General features: G+C 33.7%; 1 protein-coding gene across 20 annotated transcripts in view; it reads left to right on the forward strand.

Annotated features, from left to right (window-relative positions):
- ADK (adenosine kinase) overlaps positions 1-23863 on the forward strand; it is a 506565-nt gene that overhangs the window by 276365 nt on the left and 206337 nt on the right. For 5 of the 20 annotated variants that reach the window (XM_072823663.1, XM_072823670.1, XM_072823666.1 and 2 more), the window contains one exon: positions 9433-9501. The exons of the other annotated variants lie outside the window; for them this stretch is intronic. In XM_072823663.1, coding sequence (XP_072679764.1) covers positions 9433-9501 — 69 coding nt within the window. The remainder of the gene's footprint in view (positions 1-9432; positions 9502-23863) is intronic. 20 annotated transcript variants of the gene reach the window in all.

Genomic DNA, 23863 nt, shown 5'->3' on the forward strand with positions numbered 1-23863 from the left:
ATACTATATCTTTTGAATACATATAGATATTTTGTAATCATTTTATGACTTCTAGAGCTGGTATATATCATCACTAACAACCTTCTAATTTTTTTATTTCTAATTTTTTAGCATGTAAAAAATTTTATTAAGTATGTATCAGTTTTAGAAAAGAGTGTATAGGAGCACATGGGTGACTCAGTGGGTTAAGTATCCAACTCTTGATTTCAACTCCAGTCATAAGCTTGAGCTCTCTTTGGGGTTCGGAGCTCAGCATGGAGTCTGCCTGAGTTTATTTCTCCCTCTGACCCTCACCCTGCTCAAGCTCTCTATAAATCAATCAACCAATCTTTAAAAAAAAAAGAAGAAGAAGAAGAAGAAAAGAGTAAATAAGCCAAGTACTAAATATTTTGGTGCTTGACTACTCTGGGACCTTTTCTGCTTCCTAATTTTCATTTGTACTCTGCATTCCTGAGGTTTCCTTTCATTAACTGTATGGCTTTATTCAACAAGGTGACTCATCAATACCATGTATTTTCTAGTTGGAATTCCTTTGGTTCAATGCAAGCAAACACTGCCCATTAATTAGCAATCCAACATAGAATTATTCTGTTGATGAGAGAATTAGCAAAATGGATCATCCATAAGTGTTTATACTGCAAACAGTGAATCAGAAATGTCATAATCTCATTTCATTAAGAAATTTACATACACATCAGATTTTAGAGTGCTCATTCATGATGAAATTCTACTTCCACACTGTTTGTGTTTGGAAACATTCAATAGCCAGTCTTGAATTTAAAAATTTAATTGAATGCTTAAAGAATTACAAGTGTTCGTTTCCTTAGCTCTAATGCTAACCAGAGTGCTTTTCTAAACTGCTGAGAATGGACTGAAGATTCTGCTGAGGGCTGTAGATACTTATCTGCCTAATTGAGCCATCATTTGTTGACATGAGGAAAACCACGTGACCTGCTTTAATGCATTTCTCAGTAACAGCAGGAGGCAACAATGTAGTTCATCCAAAAGTAAAACCAGCAGCAATATTATTAGACATGTGAAAATAGCATTGGCTATAGATGGTTTTAGTAAAAGAATAGTAATAAAAAAGCATATAATCATATAAACAGTATAGAGTGATTTTTATTCTCAATTATCTTGAATCTAAATGTTTTCATCATTTAAGTTAGTCATTCAATAAATATTTACTGATGTTTATAATTGCTTGGATTGTTAAGGAAATTGTTGGCTTGTCAAACTTAATTCACATAAGTTAATGGTAAAATGTGAAATTAGTGCTATATCATGGAGTGCTAAAGCAATGCAGTATTTTTGAAAGTTTTTGAATAGGTAGAGTAGTAAGATCAAAACTGTGCTGGCTATATTAACCTGACCCAGGTTGAGAGAGATTACTTAGAGGAACGCTAATTAGAAAAGTGTTATGTTAGTGTAGGTCAAGGCAAGAGAGATAAGGACCTTAACTAAGATACCAGTAAGAAAGAAGAGAACTCAAGAGCTTTTGGAAAGGAATGTGTTTGGCAGACTAAAATAAGTTAGAGGTTATGGTCTTGGATGAATTGAGAGAATATGGCTCTATTAATAAATCCAGAGGAAGAAATGACTGTCTAGTAATGAGTTTGTTTTAGGACATATTGAAATAGAAATGCCAAGTTACCCATAGGTTATCTAAAATGTAACTCTGGCTCTTTAGAACTGAGAGCTAAAGGCACAGATTTAGGAGTCTGCTATAATGATGGATTTGATAAAGTTTTTAGAGTATTGAGATTATCAAGAGGAAGAATATAGGAAGAAGACTATCAAAAGCAATACTTTGAAGCATGTTACCTAAAAGGAGAAGAAAAATTAAAACCAACAGAGGAGATAGAGAAGGATGGCTGTGAAAGATAAGAGTTCATCACTGAGTGAACTGAGTAGTAGACCTTGATTATAACATTGGCGACAGTTAAAAAACAAAACAAAACAAAACACTAGACCAAAGTGTGGTCTGGGAAAAATTTGATCCCAGCCTGCAGTGAGTTAAACACGGAAACTGAGAGTACATATTTAGAAACGTTTTAGCAAGTGGACATTGCCCCCAGCATCCAGGTGCATGATCACTGGATTCCTCATTAAACAGGGAATGGACAACTTCAAATGGTGGGAAACCCCTGTAATGAGCTTCTTGTGGTATAATCTGCACATGAGTCATGCACAAAAGTACCATATTATTAGTCCAGGTTTGAATAGCTTAAAATAACCAATTTGTCCTTTACCACAGAGAGTTTGAGGAGGACTACATCAAAGAGATGATGATAGTAGCAAATTACATAAAGTTAATGAGTGCTAGTGAGAGGGAAGTTTCACTTAAAGACATAAGAGATTGGCATTCGTATATTGGCTGAAAAAGATATGATAGAACAGAGGAGTATTATGATACAGTATGGAAAAATGATAACTAATGGATAAAATTAGGTCAAAGGCATATAGATAAAGGCCTTATCCTTTTTTAAAAAAAAGATTTTATTTATTTATTCGTGAGAGACAGAGAAAGAGAGAGGCAGAGGGAGAATCAAGCTCCCCAAGAAGCAGGGAGCCCAGTGTGTGGGACTTGATCTCAGAATCCTGGAATCATGACCTGAGCTAAAGACATCCACTTAGGGCAGCCCGGGTGGCTCAGCCGTTTAGCGCCACCTTCAGTCCAGGGCGTGATCCTGGAGACCTGGGATCAACTCCCACATCAGGCTCCCTGCATGGAGCCTGCTTCTCCCTCTGCCTCTCTCTCTCTCTCTCTCTCTCTGTCTCTGTGAATAAATAAATAAAATATTTTTTTTAAAAAATGAAGACATCCACTTAACAAACTGAGCCACCCAGGCACCCCAAGGCTTTATCCTTGAGAAAATATATGTACACTTATTCAATATTTTATGTGTTCTAGATACTATTTAATTTGATCTCACAGGAATCCAGTGAGTTACATGGAATATTATTGGTATAATTTATCCCACTCTACATGTAAAGAAATTTGAGACAACAAATTTTAAGTGTCTTATCCCTGATCACATGGTGAGAGGATGGAAATATTTTCATGCCTAGTTCTATACTGCATCTACTATGATGTCTGGAAATAAAGACAGGAAAATATTTGAGGAAATAATGACTGAAGACTTCCCAAACTTATTGAAAAACATTAATCTACACATCTCAGAAGCTCAATGAATGCCAAGTAGGATAAGTGCAAAGACACATAATAGTCAAATTTTTGAAAGACAACAGAGGGAATCGTGAAAGCAGCAAGGAAAAAAAGTCATCACATAAAAGGGAACACCAGTAAGATTTTAAGCTGACATCTCATCAGAATCAGTGAAAACTAGAAGGCAGTGAGATCACGTATTTAAAGTGCAGAAAGAAAAAAAAATATTCACAAATAACCTTTTGTCCAGCAGAAAGATCTAAAAAATGAAGGCAAAATACTTTCCCTGATAAGCAAATCAAAGAATTTGTTGCTAGCAGATCTGCCTTATAAGAAATGCTAGTGAGTTTTTCAAGCTAAAAGTGACAACAGACAGTAATTCACATTTATACACAATAAAACAAAGAGTACCAATAAAGGTAATTATGTAAGTAATTATGGAAGACAGCATCATTGCATATTTCTTTTTCTCAACTCATTTAAAAGCAAATGTATGCAAATATATAAATTAAAATATATAAACATTTTATATATACATTTATATGTATTATAAACTATATATTGTATATAAAATTGTATTCTTTATAACTTATCAGAATGTAATATATATAACAATAACAGCACAAAGGAGGTGGGGTCGCAACAAACCTGTATTAAAGTAAGAAAACGACATTAAATGGTGACTAAGTCCACAGGAAGAAATTAAGAGAACCAGAATGATAAATAAAAAAGTCGGTGTAACAAACTCTATAAATACATATTTCCCTCCTTTCTTCTCTACAAGGCATAAAATTTTTTTTTTATTTTTATTTATTTATGATATTCACAGAGAGAGAGAGAGAGAGATAGAGACATAGGCAGAGGGAGAAGCAGGCTCCATGCACCGGGAGCCTGACGTGGGATTCGATCCCGGGTCTCCAGGATCGCGCCCTGGGCCAAAGGCAGGCGCTAAACCGCTGCGCCACCCAGGGATCCCAGGCATAATATTATATAAAATAATATATGATAGCAATTCATGTAGACTTAAATGATGTATGTTGTAATATATAGACTTAATATGTGTAATAATAGCATGAGAGAGGAGGAGATAGTGTTATATAGGAATTGAGTTTCTATATCTTACTGGAATTAAGTTATATAGATCTTAAATAGATTATGATAAGATGTATATTGTAAGCCTTAGGACACCCCGTGAGAAAATAACAAAAAATAAGAATTAAAAATTACTAAAGAACTCATACAAATATGCTCAGCTGATTTTTTGACAAAGATAGAAAACCAATTCAATGTAGGAACAATGTCTTTTCCAAAATGTTGCTTCCAGAATTGAACATCCATAGGCAAAAAAAATGAACCTTGACCCAAACCTCACACAATACAAAATCAAATCAAAATACATTGCAGGCTTAATAAATGTAAAATGAAAACTATAAAACTTGTAGAAAAAGACATGGGAGAAAACCTGGATCTAGAGCTAAGCAAATTTCTATTCTCCGTTGTACTAGGGTTCTAGCCAAAGCAATTAAGCAAGAAAAATATATCTAGATTAGAAAGGAAGAAGTAAAATAGTCTGCTATAAATTGTGTCCCTCCAAAATTCATATGTTGAAATCTAATCCCCATTGTTATAGTATTTGGAGTTAAGGTCTTTGAGAAGTAATTAGGTCTTGAAGGCAGAGCCCACATGACTAGGATTATTGCTCTTATCATATTATTGCTCTACGATTTTGCATACAAACTTATGATTTTGCATACAGAAATAGAAAATGAGACCAGGCGACTTATATCTAAAACCTAACTTTTTAAGACAAGGGAAACAAAAGCAAAAATGAACTATTGGTATTTCATCAAGATAAAAAGCTTTTGCATAGCAAAAGCAACAGTCAGCAAAACTAAAGGGCAACCTGTAGAATGGGAGAGTATTTTTGCAAGTGACATATCAGATAAAGGGCAAGTATCCAAGATCTATAAGGAGCCTATCAAACTCAACCCCCAAAAGCCTAATAATCAGGTCAAGAAATGGGTCGAAGACATGAACAGACATTTCAAAGAAATACCAATGGCCAACAGACCCATGAAAAAATGCTCAACATTACTCAGTATCAGGAAATATAAATCAGAAACTTTAATTTTAATTCCAGTGTAGTTCACATCCGGTGTTATATTACACTAGAGTGATTGAACAATTCTATATATTACTCAGTGCTCATCAAGATAAGCATACTCTTTAAATCCATCACCTATTTTACCCATTCCCTTACCCACTTTCCCTCTGGTTAACATCAGTTTGTTTTCTATAGTTAAGAGTCTGTTTCTTAGTATGCCTCTCTTTTTTTTCCTTTGCTTGTTTTGTTTCTTAAATTCCACATGTGTGTGAAATCATATGGTATTTGTCTTTCTTTGACTGATGTATTTCATTTGGCATTATACTCCATAGATCCATTCGTGTCATTGCAAATGGCAAGATTTTATTATTTTTTATGGCTGAATAACATTCCATTTTATATACATGCCACATTTTTTTATCCATTCATCTAATGATGGACACTTGGACACCTTCCATAATTTAACTATTATAAACAATACTCTAGTAAACACAGGGATGCATGTTTCTCTTTGAATTAGAGTTCTTGTATTTTTGGGAGTAAATAGCCAGTAGTGCAATGATTGGATCATATGGTAGTTCTTTTTTTATTTTTATTTTTTTTAAGATTTCTGAGAGAGAGAGACAAGATAGTGCAAGAGAGCACAAGTGGGGAAGAGAGAGAGAAGCTCAGCAGGGAGCCCAGTGTGGAGCTAAATCCCAGGACACTGGGATCATGATTTGAGCAGGAGGCAGACTCTTAACCAGCTGAGGCAACCAGGTGCCCCTGGTAATTCTAGTTTTAATGTTTTTGAGAAACCTCCATACAGTTTTCCACGGTGGCTCACCAGTTTGCATTCCTACCAACAGTGCAAGATGGTTCCTTTGTCTCCGCATCCTCATTAACACTTGCGTTTCTTGTGGTTTTGATTTTAGCCTTTCTGACAGGTATGAAATGATATCTCATTGTAGCTTTGAGTTGCAGTTCCCTGATGATGAGTGATATTTTTTTTTGTTTTTGTTTTTTGTTTTTTGTTTTTTTTTGATGAGTGATATTGAACGTCTTTTCATGTGTCTGTTGGCCAACTGGATATCTTCTTTAGAAAAATGTTTCTTTATGTCTTCTGCCTATTTTTAAATTGGATTGTTTGGGTCCTTTTGGTGTTGAGTTGTATCAGTTCTTTATATATTTTAGATACTAACCTCTTATCAGATATGTAATTGGCAGTATCTTTTCCCATTTCATAGGTTGCCTTTCAGTTTTGTTGATTGTTTCCTCTGCTGTGCAGAAGGTTATTATTTTGATGTAATAGTAATAGTTTATTTTTGTTTTTGTTTCCCTTGCCTCAGGAGACATAACTAGAAAAATGTTGCTGTGGCCAGTGTCAGAAATTACAACCTGTGCTCTCTTCTGAGATTTTTATGATTTCAGGTCTGACATTTAGGTCTTCATTCCATTTTGAGTTTATTTTTGTGTCTGGTGTAAGAAGTGATCCACTTTCATTCTTCTGCATGTGTCTGTTTGGTTTTCCCAACACCTTTTGTTGAAGAGACTTTCTTTTTCCCATTGGATATTCTTGTTTCCTTTGTCAAAGATTAATTGACAGTGTTATTGTGGGTTTATTTCTGGCTTTTGTATCCTATTCTATTAATCTGTATGTCTGTTTTTGTGCCAGTACCATACTGTTTTGGTCAATACAGCTTTGTAATATAACTTGAAGTTTGGGATTTGATACCTCTAGGTTTATTTTTCTTTTTCATGATTGCTTTGGCTGTTTGGAGTCCTTTGTGGTTCTATACAAATTTTAGAATTGTTTGTTCTAGTTCTGTGAAAAATGCTGTTGGTGTTTTGATAGGGATTACATTAAATCAATAGATTGCCTTCAGTAGTGTAGACATTTTAATAATATTCTTCCAATCCATGAGCATGGAATGTCTTTAATTTCTTTATGTCATTTTCAATTTATTTCATCAGTTTCTGTGGTTTGCAGAGTACAGATCTTTCACCTCTTTGTTTATTTCTAGGTATTTTATTATTTTTGGTACAATTGTAAATGAGGTTGTTTCTTAATTACTCCTGCTGTTTCATTACTAGTGTACAGAAATGCAACAGATTTCTATACATTGATTTTGTATCCTGCAACTTTACTGAATTCATTTATTCCAGTAGTTTTTTGATGGAGTCTTGGGTTTTCTATATATGGTATCATGCCATCTGTAAATAGTCAAAGTTTTACTTTTTCTTTACTAATTTGGATACCTTTTATTTCTTTTTGTTGTCTGATTGCTATGGCTAGGACCTGCAGTACTATGTTGAATAAAATGGTGAGAGTGGACATCATTGTCTTCTTCCTGACATTAGAGGAAAAGCTCTCAGTTTTCATCATTGAGTGTGTTGTTCACTGTGGGTTTTCTGAACCTGCTTTTTGAGGGTTTTTAATCATGTAATATATCAAACGCTTTTTCTTCATCTATTGAAATTATTGATTTCTATCCTTTCTCTTATTGATATGATGTATAATGTTGATTGATTTCCGAATATTTAATTACACTTGCATCCTGGGAATAAATCCCATATGATCATGGCAAATGATTTTTTTTTTAATGTACTTATGGTCTCAGTTTCTTAGTATTATTGAGGACTTGGGCATCTAAGTTCATCAGGGATATCAGGCTGTCATTCTATTTTAGTGCAATCTTTATCTGGAGTCAGGATAATGCTGACCTCATAGAATGAATTTGGAAGTTTTCTTCCTCATCTGTTTTTTGTTTTGTTTTGTTTTGTTTTTTTTTGAATAGTTTGATGCTGATAGATATTAAGTCTCCTCTAAGTGTTTGGTAGCAATCACCCATGAAACCATCTTGTCCTGGACTTTGTTGGGAGTTTTTTGATTACTGATTCAGTTTCATTGCTGGTATGTTCAAATTTGTTCTTTCTTCCTGCTCCAGGTTTGGTAAGTTATATATGTTTCTGAGAATTTATCCAGTTCTCCTAGGTTTTCCAATTTGTTGGCATAAAATTTTTCATAATATCTTCTTGCAATTATTTGTATTTTTCTGGGATGCCTGGGTGGCTCAGTGGTTGAGCGTCTGCCTTCAGCTCAGGGCATGATCCTGGCGTCCTGGGATCAAGTTCCTCATTGGGCTCCCGGCAGGGAATCTGCTTCTCCCTCTGCCTGCGTCTCTGCCTCTCTCTCTGTGTCTCTCATGAATAAATAAAATCTTTTTAAGAAAGTAACAACAATTATTTGTATTTCTCTGATGTTGATTGTTATTTCTCCTCTTTCATTTTTCATTTTGTTTGGGTCTTTTTTGCTTGTCTTTAATGAGTCTGGCTATATAGGTTTATCACTTTTGTTGATCTTTTCAAAGTAGCCAGCTCCTGGCTTCATTGATCTGTTCTGTTGTTTTTTTAGTTTCTATATCATTTATTTCTGCTCTAATCTTATTTCCTTCCTTTGATGGTTTGGGGTTTTGTTTGTTTGTTTGTTTGTTTGTTTTTTTAAGTTGCTTTAGGTGTAAGGTTAGATTGTTTATTTGTGGTTTTTCTTGGTTCTTGAGGTAGGCTTATATTACTATAAACCTACCTCTTAGAATTACTTTTGTTGCGTCTCAAATATTTTGGACTATTGTATTTTCATTTGTTTCCACGTAATTTTTTATTTCCTCTTGGATTTCTTGGTTGACCCATTCATTGTTTAGTATCATATTATTTTGATGTTTGCTCTTGATCAACCATCTGTTGCATGGTATCATTGTAAGGCTCAGGATTATCCTTTTTCAGGAAGTCTCAATCTTTAAAGTATATCTGGAATTTATTTATTCTTCTTTTATCAGTAATTATTACTCTGTTATCAGATATTATTATTTTATTCCTGGCCTACTGCATTAACTAGTCTCCTCAATTTTACTTTCTAACTCTTCTAAGCTATTCTCCACAGAAGAATAGGAGTGATCTTTTAAAAATGCACATTGGCATAAGACACTTTGGTGTTAAAATCCCTTGCATAGCTGCTAGTTGCTCACAGAACAAAGTCTACACTTCATGCAATCATATATAAGACCCTAAATATCTTGTCTTTTTTTTTTTTTTTTGTCTTTTTTCTTATAAGTCATATCATCTTATTCTACTCCTTCCCTCATTGACAGTTCCTTAAACATCAGTATCTTTTCCTTCTCAGGTTCTTCAGTCTTATCACCCAAGTGTTCTAAGGGCTGACTTGTTGAAACCCTTCAGCTTTTTAACTCAGGTATCATCCTCTCAGCAAGACTTTTTCCGGTCAGCTATCTAAAATTGCTTATCCTGCTTTCTATGAACTGTTGCCATTGTTCACTTTCAACCCACCCACTGCCTATCATATAACCATGCTAGTTGCCTTTATTGAGTTATCTCATTTGGCATTATTTTTTATCTAGTCCTTCCTTGAATGCTAGCTAGATGAGAAGGTGTAAAGTAAGTCCTTGCCTGTGTTAATAACCGCATAACCTGTAGCACCAAGTATATAGTGTTCAGTATTTAATATACATTCAGCGTGCATTTGTACATGCTTTTTTTTTTTAAGATTTTATTTATTGAGAGAAAGCATGAGCTGGTAGGGGAGGGGGGTTGGGCAGAGGGAGAGGGAGATGCAGGCTCTCTACTGAGCAGGAAGCCTGATGTGGGGCTCCATCCCAGGACTCTGGGATCATGACCTGAACCAAAGTTCCTTGACTGACTGAGCCACCCATGCTCCACAATGCTGAGCACATTGTAAGTAGCCATTTATCTGTGTGTGTGTGTGTGTGTGTGTGTGTGTGTATAAATACATAGTTGTTGTATTTATGTTTTTCTTTGTTTTCATTGTGTTCCAATTACCTACTTTCTCCCTTCTGTTTTAGATCATATAATTATATTTTTCTTAACTTTCATGTGGGCATATTCAAGTACATACATATAGCCAGTATTATTTTCTCCCTAAGTATATGTCTTCTGTATAAAATTTTCTTCTTCATACCATGATCACTATTTTAAAAACTATTTGATATGTTCCACATAATGCTTCCTTTTTTTTTTTTTTTTTTTTTTAATGTTAGGTTAGACTGCCAATAAATGTTAACTGGATTTGCTACCTTTGGTACATGTTCTGAACCAAAATTTAATTCTAGAGCTTGGGGTCAGCAGTTTTCCAAATGTGTTAAACTATAATCCTTTGTAAAATGTTATATGTAAAATAGTGAGCAATTTTGTATGTGCTAAAAGCTGAGAAAGTTATTACTTCAGCTTTCACCACGATGACTTGAAGAAAGTTTATCAAAAAGGATTATAGAAAGAGCAGATTTATAACAACTGTCTGATATATAACCAGAATCCCCATGTTCAACTAAAACAGACTTGCCCTAGGCTTTCTAGAGCATAATGCCCTTAGCAAGTAGCTTTCAACAGCTTTTTCAGGAAGCAATATTTTCCTTCAGTAAAAGGGTCACTGTACTGTTTTTCTTTTTCCCTCTCCTGTCTTATCTTTTGAATTCAGGAAGTACTTTAAATTTACAGGCAGCTTTGAAGGCATGAAGCAAGTTCAGCCCCAGAAGTATTTCCTGTTATGGCATTAATCTAATTCCATGAAAGTAGAGCTGATTTTTCATCTGTAAAGTAGATAAAGTGCCTAGAGCAGCCGACCATTATTCTGGGTTATCATGATAAAGAGGCTTAGTTTTGACATGAAAGAGTTTATCAGCCTAACCAGTGGAAGATTTCATCCTTTTTGTTGAAAGATATATTAATGGATTATAATCTGTCTTAGCTTCCAAAAGAAAGTTTGCCTTTATATTAAAAGTGTTTACTTAAATCAGTAAATATGGTTTTCATGTTTATAAAGTATATAATATACAATAAATCAAACAAACATACTAAGGGCATCACAAAAATTAAATCTCTAGTGTTAAACCATTTTATGTTCATTTAATGTTCAAATTAATGTCCCAATTTTAAATAATCACATATTTGCTTTACATACCAATATGGCTGAATTTCAGTATATCTAAATGTGTAATTTCTAGGGCACCTGGATAGCTCAGTCAGTTAAGTGTCTGTCTTTGGCTCAGGTCATGATCCCAGAGTCCTGGGATGGAGCCCGGCATTGAGGGACTCTGCCTCTCCCTGTCCATCTGCCTCTCTGTCTCTCAAATAAATAAATAAAATCTTAAAAAAAAAAAAAAAAAAAAAATATGTAATTTCCTATAAGAATATGTGTTTGGTATTAGTGATTCATGTTATTAGGTCATATAATATAGAAATAGCTTTTCATAACATTTCTTTTAATAATTAAATAATTAAAGCTTTTTGGTTGTTTTGTTGACTAACTTAAATACATAATATATGGAAATAATATGTAATTCAAATGGTACAGGTTCATCTCTTGCCCATCTCTCACCTAGTTCCCCACCAACCTAAGATATTTAGATGAATCTTAGTGACTTGTTATAGGTTAAGGAATTCTTTTATTTGGAAATGGATTCCACTTTGGATATATATGCAGTGTTTCTTGAATAATAAGTATTTCAATACATGCTTGTTATATGTCAGTACATTACTTATTTAGTCCCTTCAGTAACTGAGTTAAATTCTGTTTTCCACTTGAAAAAGAAACCAAAGCTCAGAGAGGTTAAATAATTTGGTCAAGATTATCCAATTTATAGGTTGTATATTTGGAACTGAAATTCAAGCCCTCATTATAAGTTCATCAAAGTAAACCAAGATTCCCCAATTTTGCCTCTTATACTTGTGAGGAACAAAAGACCCATTGTTCACTCATTTCACAATAAGAAAATTAAGTTTTATTATTATTTTCTTAAAGATTTTATTTATTCATTCATGAGAATACACAGAGAGAGAGAAAGAGAGAGGCAGAGACACAGGCAGAGGGAGAAGCAGGCTCCATGCAGGGAGCCCGACATGGGACCTGATCCCAGGTCTCCAGGATCATGCCCTGGGCTGTAGGCAGTGCTAAACCGCTGAGCCACCAGGGCTGCCCAAGTTTTATTATATTTTAATGAGGTGGTATTTTTTATTTTGTTTAATATATGCGAACTACTTATCTTGTTCTTAAACCAAAATAAGGACATTACTTTAGGGGTGCCTGGGTGGCTCATTCAGTTAAGTATCTGACTCTTGGTCTCAACTCAGGTCTTCATCTCAGGTCATGAGTTCAAGCCCCACATTGAGCTCTATGCTGGGTGTGGAACCTGCTTTAAAAAAAAAAAAGAGACTGCTTTACTGTAGATATTAATACTTTAAAACTTAGATTATCTAAACGTGAAGAGTCTTGCCTAATCAAAGGCATACTGAGTTCTAAACTTGGGATTAGGAAATTTGGAGTTTTGTAATAGTCTCACTGATTGAGAGCATAATTATTTATGATCATTATTTTTCTTTTTTTTTTTAATTTTTTTAAAATTTTTATTTATTTATGATAGTCACAGAGAGAGAGAGAGGCAGAGACACAGGCAGAGGGAGAAGCAGGCTCCATGCACCGGGAGCCCGACGCGGGACTCAATCCCGGGTCTCCAGGATTGCACCCTGGGCCAAAGGCAGGCGCCAAACCGCTGCGCCACCCAGGGATCCCTGATCATTATTTTTCTAAAGGGTATTGAATGGGGCACCTGGGTGGCTCAGTTGGTTAAGCATCTGCCTTCAGCTTGGTTTGTGATCCTGGGACGAGTCCCATATTGGGCTCCCTGCTCAGCAAGGAGCCTGCTTCTCCTTCTCCTGCACCCCTCCCCAGTTGTGCTCTCTCTCTTTCTTTCTCTCTCTCATTCTGTCAAACAAATGAATGAATGAATGAATGAATGAATGAATGAATGAATAAATAAATAAATAAATAAATAAATAAATAAATAAATAAAATATTTTAAAAATAAATAAATAAAGGGGATTTTGAATACTGCCAGTCCATTCTGTCTTAGGGATTTGTTAAAGTAATGAGATCAGGCATTAAAGGTACCAGTTTAAACATCATCGAGACTGCCTACTCTGTGTATCCTATTAAGTAATGTAGCAGATACAAACATGAAGAAAACATGGGTTCTGTTTTTATTGAACTACCAATTTCTTTTGGAAGGTTAAGATCTATTACAATATAAATTAGAGTTACTCAGTATATGTGAGAGTTTCCTCAGCTAAGTTGTCAAAGCGGACAACTGTAAATTCATAACTTTGTACTAATTCTGTAGCCTTACAAACTCAAGTCCTTAAATCTGCTTTCTGAAATACATACAAAACAGACTTGTCAATAAACACATGAAAAGATGCACATATCTTTAGCCGTCAGAGAAAAGGAAATCAAAACTGGAATGTAATTCAACATCACACTCACAGATGGCTATAAACAAAAGACAGATAATAACAAATGCTGACAAGGATGTAGAGAAAGTAGAACCCTCATGTACTGCTGGTGGGAATATTTGCAGTTCCCCAAAAGGCTGAAAAGAGTTACCACGTGACCCAGCAATTTCACTTTTAGGTGTATACCCAAGAGTAATAAAAGCCTGTATCTATACAAAATGTGTACATGAATGTTCATAACAGCATTATTCATAATATCCAAAAAGTAGAACTGTGATATGATTATTGCATATCTCTCTGAATAGTCTAAAAACCACTGAATTGTGCACTTAAAATTCATGCATTGTGTGATATGTGAATTAGACCTCAATAAAGTTGTTTAAGAAAAAGATGGTGGGCAGCCCCAGTGGCCCAGCGGTTTGGCGCCGCCTTCAGCCTGGGTTGTGATCCTGGAGACCCAGGATCAAGTCCCACATCGGGCTCCCTGCATGGAGCCTGCTTCTCCCTCTGCCTGTGTCTCTCCCTCCCTCTCTCTCTCTCTCTCTCTCTGTGTCTGTCATGAGTAAATAAATAAAATCTTAAAAAAAAAAAGATGGTGCTAGAGAACTTTTAGACTACTTAGACTTTTTGGTATACTAAGAACAAAGCATCCAAGAAATTAATATTTAGAAGTATATTTATTTGTAGTATTACAGGCATAAATTTAGAGAGCGACACCCTGAAGAAATTTATAAGGTAAAAGTATTACTGCTGTTCTGTTATTATTTGTATCAAACATCACTGATATTGTTAATTATTTCACTGAAAGTCCTTATTGGTTAAATATATTACAGTATTTAGAATGAAACTCAAATGTTGGTAATCCAATGAGGAAGAATTGATATCAGAAGTCCATACATCACCTATTTCTTGCCTCTCCATTTCAGGTATATACAACTGACCTACCAATTAACATCATTATCTCTTGGGCACTTCATAGACCATCCAGTGTGAATAAATGAGCAACATGCCCAAAGTTTATTGTAATTTAGTTATTTGAGCTCAAAATTCATTTCCCCACAGAAATTGACCCCATGTACAAATGTGGGTTAATTTCCCACAATTCTCTGTAAACGCTTAACACTTAAATGTAGCTAAATTGAAGCATTAATTAGTTAGGAAGCAGAGGACCTGTAGTGAAAGCAGAGGAAGAGAAGTCTCTTGATGGTAAATCCTGTCTTGAGGTTTTGTACTGTTGATGAGGCATGTTTGTCCGTTTTGTGATGAACACATATTTGGGAGTTAGTAGTAGACTCACTTATCTTCTCTTTAATCATGATCATATAATAGATAGGAACCTTTAAAGAGTAAACATCTTTCAGTTGCTTTCTAGTCTTCCCTGTTAAAAATAAAGAGGTTGTTACTGACCTAAGTAACTAGATGTGGAAAGCAATGAGAGATGTAGTAGCTTCTCCTCTGGCAACATCTACAACTGCAGTATAAACATATAACTTATAATGTGGAATAAAGAAGATTTTGTTTTTTAAAGAACCATGCCTTCTTAATTCAGCCTGAACGAGTTTAGCATCCAGTAATGATTTTAGGAGTGTTGGTCATTAATATCTTGATCCAATATTTTTCATAAAAAAATAACAATTTTTTTTCTCTAATGCTTTATTTGTCTGATTGCTTTATTTCTTGCCAGGAATCACAAAATCCATTTACTGTGACATTATAATAATTTTCACAACAGCTGATTATAGTGCACATACACTCAGAAGCTTAAAGATATAGTTTAGAAAAGAAAAAGACATTGAGAATAAACACTCTGGTAGGATTTATATTTTAGTGTCATAATCGCTAATTTAGAAAAATAAATGTAAATAATGGGTTGTAAATAGGTTGTTTAATATTTTCATAAAGAATTAATTCATTACATACACAATTAGTTTTTATACACTTTCACAGTAGTTTTTTCAAAAAATTTTTTTCTTTCCCTAGTCCAACATGAAATTTACAGATGGTTATACACATCCTCTGCTGAAAGATCTGTTAAAATCCGCTGTCCCTGGCTTGACAGCTCTTGAGTACTTAGTGATTAACATGTTAATAACAAGTGTGAATGTCATTAATGTAAATATAATTTCATTACTAACACCTTATGTTTCTTATTATTTATTCTTTAAATGAAGAATTTTTCTCTTAACTAAGCAATTATTATGTAATTTTTATTTAATAAAGAATAAAGCCCTGATGATCATAATAATAAAACCTATATTTGTTTATAGCTTGCTTTCATATTTGTTCTTTTATATATTTTTCTATTATTACACAATATTTTTTAAGTGCCTTTGAGTGAAAGAAAGTGGTTGTAATGTAAAAGAAGCTTCTTGGAATGTCAGTAATATCACATGTCTTAGTATGTTTACACCTGCTTGAAGGAAAGAGTAAATTATTTCCTGAGAACCCCACAGTTATATAGCTAGTTCCACCTCTGATCTGCTCTGAGGCATTTAACCTCTCTTAACCTTGGTTTCCTTATTTAGAGGAAGTGGCTGTTGAGCCTTACCTAAATCATAAAGTGAGTGCAAGTAATTGTTTACTGAGAATTCTAAGAAAGGGTAATGGAAAATGTCAAGTATAAGTGAAAGAGTTATAACTGCTCTCATCTCTCAAAGGGATTGCAATTCACTCAATGAACTTCTATTATTTTTTAAACGTCTACCTTTTTAAAAAGCTGTTTAAGTATGAATACATAAATGAACATATATAGTATTTTGATATGTTACCTTCATAGTGATTTTGAATCAATCGAAGTATGCAGCTTAAACGTATTTTTTATTACACTTAAATAGTAGGTTAGCCAAAACCCAGTAAGTAATTTGGGAATAGATTCTGCAAGGGGAGAGCTAAAGTGGGTGGTTTAAAAGGCTTTAACTTTTTCTTTTGTGCTGATTTAAAACTGATATTTATCTCCTTATTCTAATTACTTGAACTTTGTTGGGGAGGGGGAGGGAGTGGTCTGCCACTAACTGTATAACCCAGGTGTAATTTACTTATTTTCTCAGAAATCCTTCCAACCTGCCCCCTCCCCTTAATAGGCTGATGTTCATTTTTAATTTCCCAGAGAGAGATATGATATGCAGCTTTTAAAAATCTATTTGCCACTCAAGCTATTTTCAAAGAGAACTTATTAACAGATTGTGAAATACTAAGGCTAGGCTGCATGTGGAAGAATGGTACTAGATGATGGTAGAAAAGTTGAAAAGTCAGAAGGACCATGCTTAGAAGTATAAACTCTATACTGTAAGCAGTTGGGAACCATAAAATCCTTTTAAGAAAGAGTATGATATAAAACTATAATTTAGAAGAATAGTCATGAGAGGATGGATAATATACATTTGCATTTAGCCCTTTATGCTAGTAGTTTCCAGGTGCATAAAGTGAATGAAATAAGAAAAACAACAATCTTCAAATAGTCTTCAGTTTCTTGTTACTTTTGGAGCTTTGAAATATGCTGAGACAATTGTAAATTTATTTCATCAACTATATTTGCTAGTCTAGTTTATGTATTATGAAGATTTTAAGCAAACTTCTACATTGATTTTGTAAGTATATGTGATTAGTCTTAAAGCAACCCATGTTCCTCACTTAGTTTATCTATCTATCTATCTATCTATCTATCTATCTATCTATCTATCTATGAGGGTCTCATTGAAGGGAGAAGGAAACCATCTCAAGCAGAGTCCCTGCTGAGCCCAGAGCAGTTGCAGGGCTCGATCCCATGACCCTGAGATCACAACCTGAACTGAAATCAAGTCAGTCGCTTAGCCTACAGAGCCACCCAGGTGCCCCCTCAGTCACTGATTTTTATTAAGGAAGCTTTGGGTTTAGGTTTTTATTTTTGTAATGCTTTACTGAAAGCATTTCAAATCTTCTACCTTTCCAGCAATAATTTCTTTTTTTTTTATTTAAATTCAATTTGCCTACAGTACTAATTTCTGTCAAACATATTTTATTATGTTCACACTGATTGTTAAATTAGCAGCTATAATATTTGTTGTATTTACTTAAATATCCCTCCATTCTCCTATTCCCCCAGAAGAATGTAAATTGGCTATGGACTATTCCAAGGTCACTGAATTGAGATGATTCCTAAGTTTTGATTAATATCCTACTACTCTGTTAATTTCCCACCTTAGCTCCCTCATCTGTTAAATGGAGGTTATGACGGTACTTACCACAAAAGGCTCTAAAAAATCCAGAGGTGCCTGGGTGGCTTAGTCGATTGAGTATCTGACTTGGTTTCAGCTTAGGCCATGATCTAAAGTCATGAGATCAAGCTTCTTATGGGACTCTGCACTCAGCAGGGAGTCAGCTTGAGATTCTTCCTCTGCCCCTCCAAAAGTCATTTAAAAATACATTTAAATACTTAATAAAATGGTCTAACATTATAAGTCATTATAAGTGCTCAAGGAATGATTCATTATATTGTTAGGGAACCATTACTTTCTAAGAATCTATGATGCAGATGAAAAATTAGAGCTTTAAAAATAGGCTTCAAATGCTGATTCTGCTACCTATTAGCTGTGTGACCTTGGACAACTCCAAGCCTCAGCTTTTCCATCTGGAAATGGGAATAATAATGTTTACTTTATTTAATTATGAGGATTAAATGAGACACACACACGCGTGCGCGCACACACACACACACACACAGTTTCTGGCATATGATAAATATTCCTTTTATGTCCACTCCTCCTCCCTATGGACTTGCTTGACCTCTTGTCTTGCCCCAGGAACTTCCTACATAAAACCATGTCCTCTTTCATTGTGATATCAGTACAAAGATCTTTTTGGAAATCACCAGCAGGCTCTTAACTCCATAGGTAGAAGCCAAAATGATCTTATATAGGTAGAATCTATTCTCTCAGGGAAACTTGGACTATGATTTTAAGGCCTTCCAGCTGATTCAGTCTGCCTTTCCAGATTATCAAGGATACTCCTTTACTAGATGTCAACTGATTAGGGCTTTTTAACTACATTTGAAAAATACCTTCAGAGTAACACCTAAATTAGTATTTGATTGAATAACTGGAGTTTGTAGCCTAGCCAAGTTGTTACATCAAAAACATCACAGAGGATAAATTTCTGTGAAAGAAATAGCAGGGCCAGTGTATTTGGTCTTTGTTTTTATGTATTATGCATGTTGCAACATGTTGGGGTTTATTTAACTCTTAATTTTTTAAGAATCCATTATATACCTAGTATTTTGCTAAGATTTTAAAAGGAAACAGGGTATCTTAAGTTTTTTTTCCAAATCTTAAATCTTAGTTCATTCAAACACTGCCTTAAATCATTTTAAGGATTGATAGAAGAGGTAAAACTTGAATGCTAAATATTGTTGCATTGACAGAAAAGGATGATCTGTTCCAGTGTGTGATTAAGCATAGATTGAGGCAGGAACATGTTTGGTGACTAAAAGGATAAAGAGATAATAATATCAAGAATATACTAGGCTGTGAGCTTTCTAAAAGCTAGTATTGTATGTTATTTATCCTTGTATCACCCTGACCTGACACAATACCTAGAGAAAAAAAAAAAGGTGTTCAAAGATTGTTATTTAAGTGGATTAAATAATGAATGAAAGGATAACTTCAAACCTGTCTGTGTTAATAGTGTGATTCATCTCTATGCATTCAGTGGTGATTGTACTTGGAATCAAAGCACCATTTTTAACTTAGTTAAAAATCCATACAGTCCAGGGGTAACTGGGTGGCTCAGTGGTTGAACATCTGCCTTTGGCTCAGGTCATGATCCCAGGGTCCTGGGATTGAGTCCCACATCAGGCTCCCTCCCCGCAGGGAGCCTGCTTCTCCCTCTGTATGACTCTGCCTCTCTCTGTGTGTCTCTCATGAATAAATAGATATAATCTTAAAAAAAAAAAAAAAAAAGAACCCTCTTAGTCCAACACCTAAATTAGAGAAAGCCATTTTCTAACACATCTCACAAGAATTGGAACCTTCTGAGGGCAAGAATTATTATGCAATTTTGGATTTTTTCTTAGTGCTTTATTGCTTTGCATTTTAAAGATATTTAATAAATATTCTTTGTTGAGTTCACTGAAAATGGGATACAGAAGAAATCCAAACTAGTTTTACAATACATCTCCTTTGAGACTAAAAAAAAACAAAAATATTTTAAATATATTATGTAATTGATCAGTAAGCTGATTTTTTTCAGTGTTCTTTTCTGTATTTAAAGTTTATGTTCACTTATTTTGTCTTAAAGCATAAAATTTCTCTGGTTTGGTAACTTTCAGTGAATAAGACATCTTTATAGCTTTTCTGTGGAACAAGGCAAAGCGATTGGATATAAAGGAAAGCTGCTATAGTTTTATCCTACTGAGTACAAATATTTGTTTGGGGATTAAAGGTTTATGAGATAAATGGTTTAAAGATTAATTAACTGTGCTATCTTTTTTACCTTCCTATCTCATTTGTAGGTCAGTGGTCTGTTAATACACAGAAATTGCTTTATTTCCCACTGTGTTTCTACTTCCAACTATGTATTAGAAAAATGTCAAAGGAACAACTGGACATCCTTTCTCTTTTTTTTGCTTTAAAATCTGTAAGAATTATGGCTCTACTGCTTTTTTTTTCTTTCATAGTTAATTTTTTTTTCCTGGGATTTTATGTAAAAGATAAAATAATAGTTCTACTTATTTTATGATTTTTTTTTCAATCGATCCTAATTTTATAATTCCAACCAATAAGATGCAGACATTTCCTTGTAGGAAATGGGAGGGAGCAAAGGATATCTTACTCTGATGGCTTATTAGTGATTTTATTACTAGAAAGATAAACACTGCTTTATTGTTTATTTTTGCCAGTAAAGTTATCTACAAACTAGGTAGCAAAATGCAGAGCAGTGTATTTACTTTTTCACCTTTTCCCAAAGAGATGATAGAGTTGGGGAGTACTGGTAGCTTTTATCATATGATTATAGATATGGTGAAAAATGCTAATGATGAAAGATGAGTATACCCATTTCTTGAAATGTGATGAAAAATTTAGAAATGAAACCTATTTTTCTGAGATGACATCTAGATTAGCAGTTCATTTTCATTACATATCCTGATCCACTTTTTCCAGTATTTCAGAATAAAAGATGGAAGTAGAAGGGCTAATATATAGCAAAGCTACTAGAGTGACTATTTGAGTATTTTATTCCATCTGTGAAAGCTTCACTGGCATGAAGAATTTGGCACAAATGGACATAATTCATGGGCTTTTATAAAGAAGTAAATGACAGAACAAAACTATCCTAAAATGAAAGAATAAAGTGCTAGGAAGTGTGAAAGGGAGAAAAAGAATACACAATTCTTTGAAAAAATATTCACATAACTCTTAATATAAAATAATAACTATATTAATACTTTTTATAGTAATACTTTTTAAGAATTTATTTATTCATGAGAGGCATGGAGAGAGAGAGAGAGAGAGGCAGAGACACAGGTAGAGGGAGAAGCAGGCTCCATGCAGGGAGCCAGATGTGGGACTTGATCCCGGAATTCTGGGATCACACCCTGAGCCAAAGTCAGACGCTCAACCCCTGAGCCACCCAGGCTTCCCTGATTGTATCAATACTTATTTATTTTTTCCTGTATCTTGGGAAAAGAAGCATGAAAGAACTTAATCAGAACCAGTATATTGATTAAATATTTCAGTTGCCTGTTTGCTTACTCATGATGGGCCAGCTATAATTAATTGTCAATAGTGTAGACATAATGTGTTACAGAAAAATTAAGTTACATATAGTCATGCATGATTAAAAGAACAGTATACCTTATTTTGAACAAATTGTATTTTAGTGACTTTGCAACTAAGAAAATAGACTTGGTTGACAAGAAAATATGAAAGACATTTTAGATGAATGAATTTTAAATTTTCAGATTCACCTATAATTTTATCTGTATTTGGATTATATGTCATTAGCTAGAATGTGGAAATAGGCATTCATTCTATTTATTGACTTCTCCTGAAGTACTGAATTTATGGTTTAAAAAAAAAAAAAAGCTTTGTGGTACTGCCTTCTTTAGAACTGTTAATGATTTGCTGTTACAGAATTTTTAAAATTAGTCTCTAATTGATCACACATGAAAGTGGTAGGAAGAAATAAGGTTAGATTTTAAGTTTTCTGTTTATTTTAACATTATATTATCCATGAATTTATAAATAGATACAGAAACACAATCCTTTTGAGATATATCAGGAAATTTACAAATGAGAGCTTCATATTACTTCAGAACAGTAATAAGACTTTTATTCTGTCTTGTATTTTTGAGAACAGTCTTTCATGGTAAGTTGATTCTGGTTGAACATTTTCATCCTAGTTTATGTCGTAACCACAAATTTTTTTTTAAAGATTTTATTTATTTTTAGGGAGAGAGATAGCACGAGTGAGCTTGAGCCAGGGGAGGGGCAGAGGGAGAGGGAGAGACAGTCTGAAACAACTCCATGCTTAAAGCAGAGCCCAGTAGGGGGCTTGATCTCATGACTCTGAAATCATGAGCCAAAATCAAAAGTCAGTTTGAGCCACCCAGGCATCTCTCCACTAATTTTTAATATAGATATTTTATTTTGACTGCCTTATGCACTTAGCAGTTATAATTAGAATAGCTCTTAAATAAAAAAATTCATTTGGAACAAGTAATAGACAAATTTCTGTTTCTCTTTTTGCCATAGACTATTAAGAATTTTTCCCATTTTTTTTTAGGTTATGATAATCACTGAAGTTTTCAACAATGATAGTGGTAATATCCCCATAGAAAAAGAAATGCCTAGGTTTTACTATAATGAAATTAGAAAAACTTATGTAAGCGTCATACTTTATAGATGTTTATACACAGATATTTAATCAGATGTAATTCTAAATTCTTTATTTTGCAGTTATTTAACTTTATACTTATTTGACAAACTATGGTTTAACATATGGGCAAGAGAGTAGTCGTCTTATGAGTAGTCTTATGGTAATAGAGATAAAATTCAAGCAAAACTTATATATCTTCCTGAAAATCATACAAATTAGATGATTTCTTAAAGGGTCAAGAAGTTATTAAATTTTAAAAGTATGAACAGCTGGTACCATGCAGATGTTTATTTTATTTATTTTATTTTATTTATTTTATTTTATTTATTTTATTTTATTTTATTTTATTTTATTTTATTTTATTTTATTTTTTATTTTTTTAAAGAAAAGTCCAACCAGTGAACAGCTAATTTGTTCAACATTTAGGATGCAGTTCTTAGGACTAAGAACATTCATCCCATCTCCTTGACTATGGCTCTAATTACCTCAGCTTGGACTGATCAATATTTGATCTTTTTCCCACCGTGCAAACATGTTACTCTGACTGTCTCTTTCTCTTCCTTTTGGATAATTTGCAGCCATGTGAGAATGGTTTGTTTTGTTTGTTCTCTCTGGCTAGAGGCCAGGGGTCTCTTATTAGTATAATGCAGTTCATTGATGTGAATTTGTTGATCTCCTGGGTAGTTTTTCACAAATTTAAGGCAATTAAAAGCTTTTATATGGCATTTCACTTGAAGTTATTAGTGGTCTTTCAGTGATTTTGCTTTTAAAAATTACTTCATCATTTTATGATTATTTCCTTTTCTTCTCATTTCTCTCCTCTCCCAACCTATAAAATTCTAGAAAAAAAGGATTGAAACAACCATTTCATTGATTGATTTCATGAAAAGTAGCAAATCATAAACTTGTAATTTAATAACTTAATAATATTTTAATTAACACAATTTTTAAAGGACTAATGAAATTTTTGGCTTTGTTTATAAGACCTGTTTTAAACTTATGGATATTCATGATAGAAGCCATAATGAAATTGGAAAACAATGACAAGAATTGAATCTAAAAATTATTTAGTAATTGCCAAAAAAACTTTAAAAGTGTACATATATATATATAACTTTATATATATAATTTTATATATATATAATTTTTCTTTTAGCGAGGCAAAACACTTTGTAAATTGGAGTTTTATTAATGCTTAAAATTTTCTCATAAGTAGCAGATACCTATATGTTTGGTTTCTTAACTTTTGCAGTGAATGAACCTTTCTTTAGCACATCAGAAGTAAGTAAAAGTGTTAAATGAAGACCACCAAAGTCTTTTGGACTGTTATAGCTTTGATAAAAGATAAAAATTGTTTGGCTTACTTAATACATACTGGAAATCATTGGTGCCATTTCTTTATTCTTTCCTCATTTAAAAGAATTGTTTATTAGAATTGTTTT

This window comes from Canis lupus, chromosome 4, assembly GCF_048164855.1.
Source record: "Canis lupus baileyi chromosome 4, mCanLup2.hap1, whole genome shotgun sequence".
NCBI lineage: Eukaryota > Metazoa > Chordata > Mammalia > Carnivora > Canidae > Canis > Canis lupus.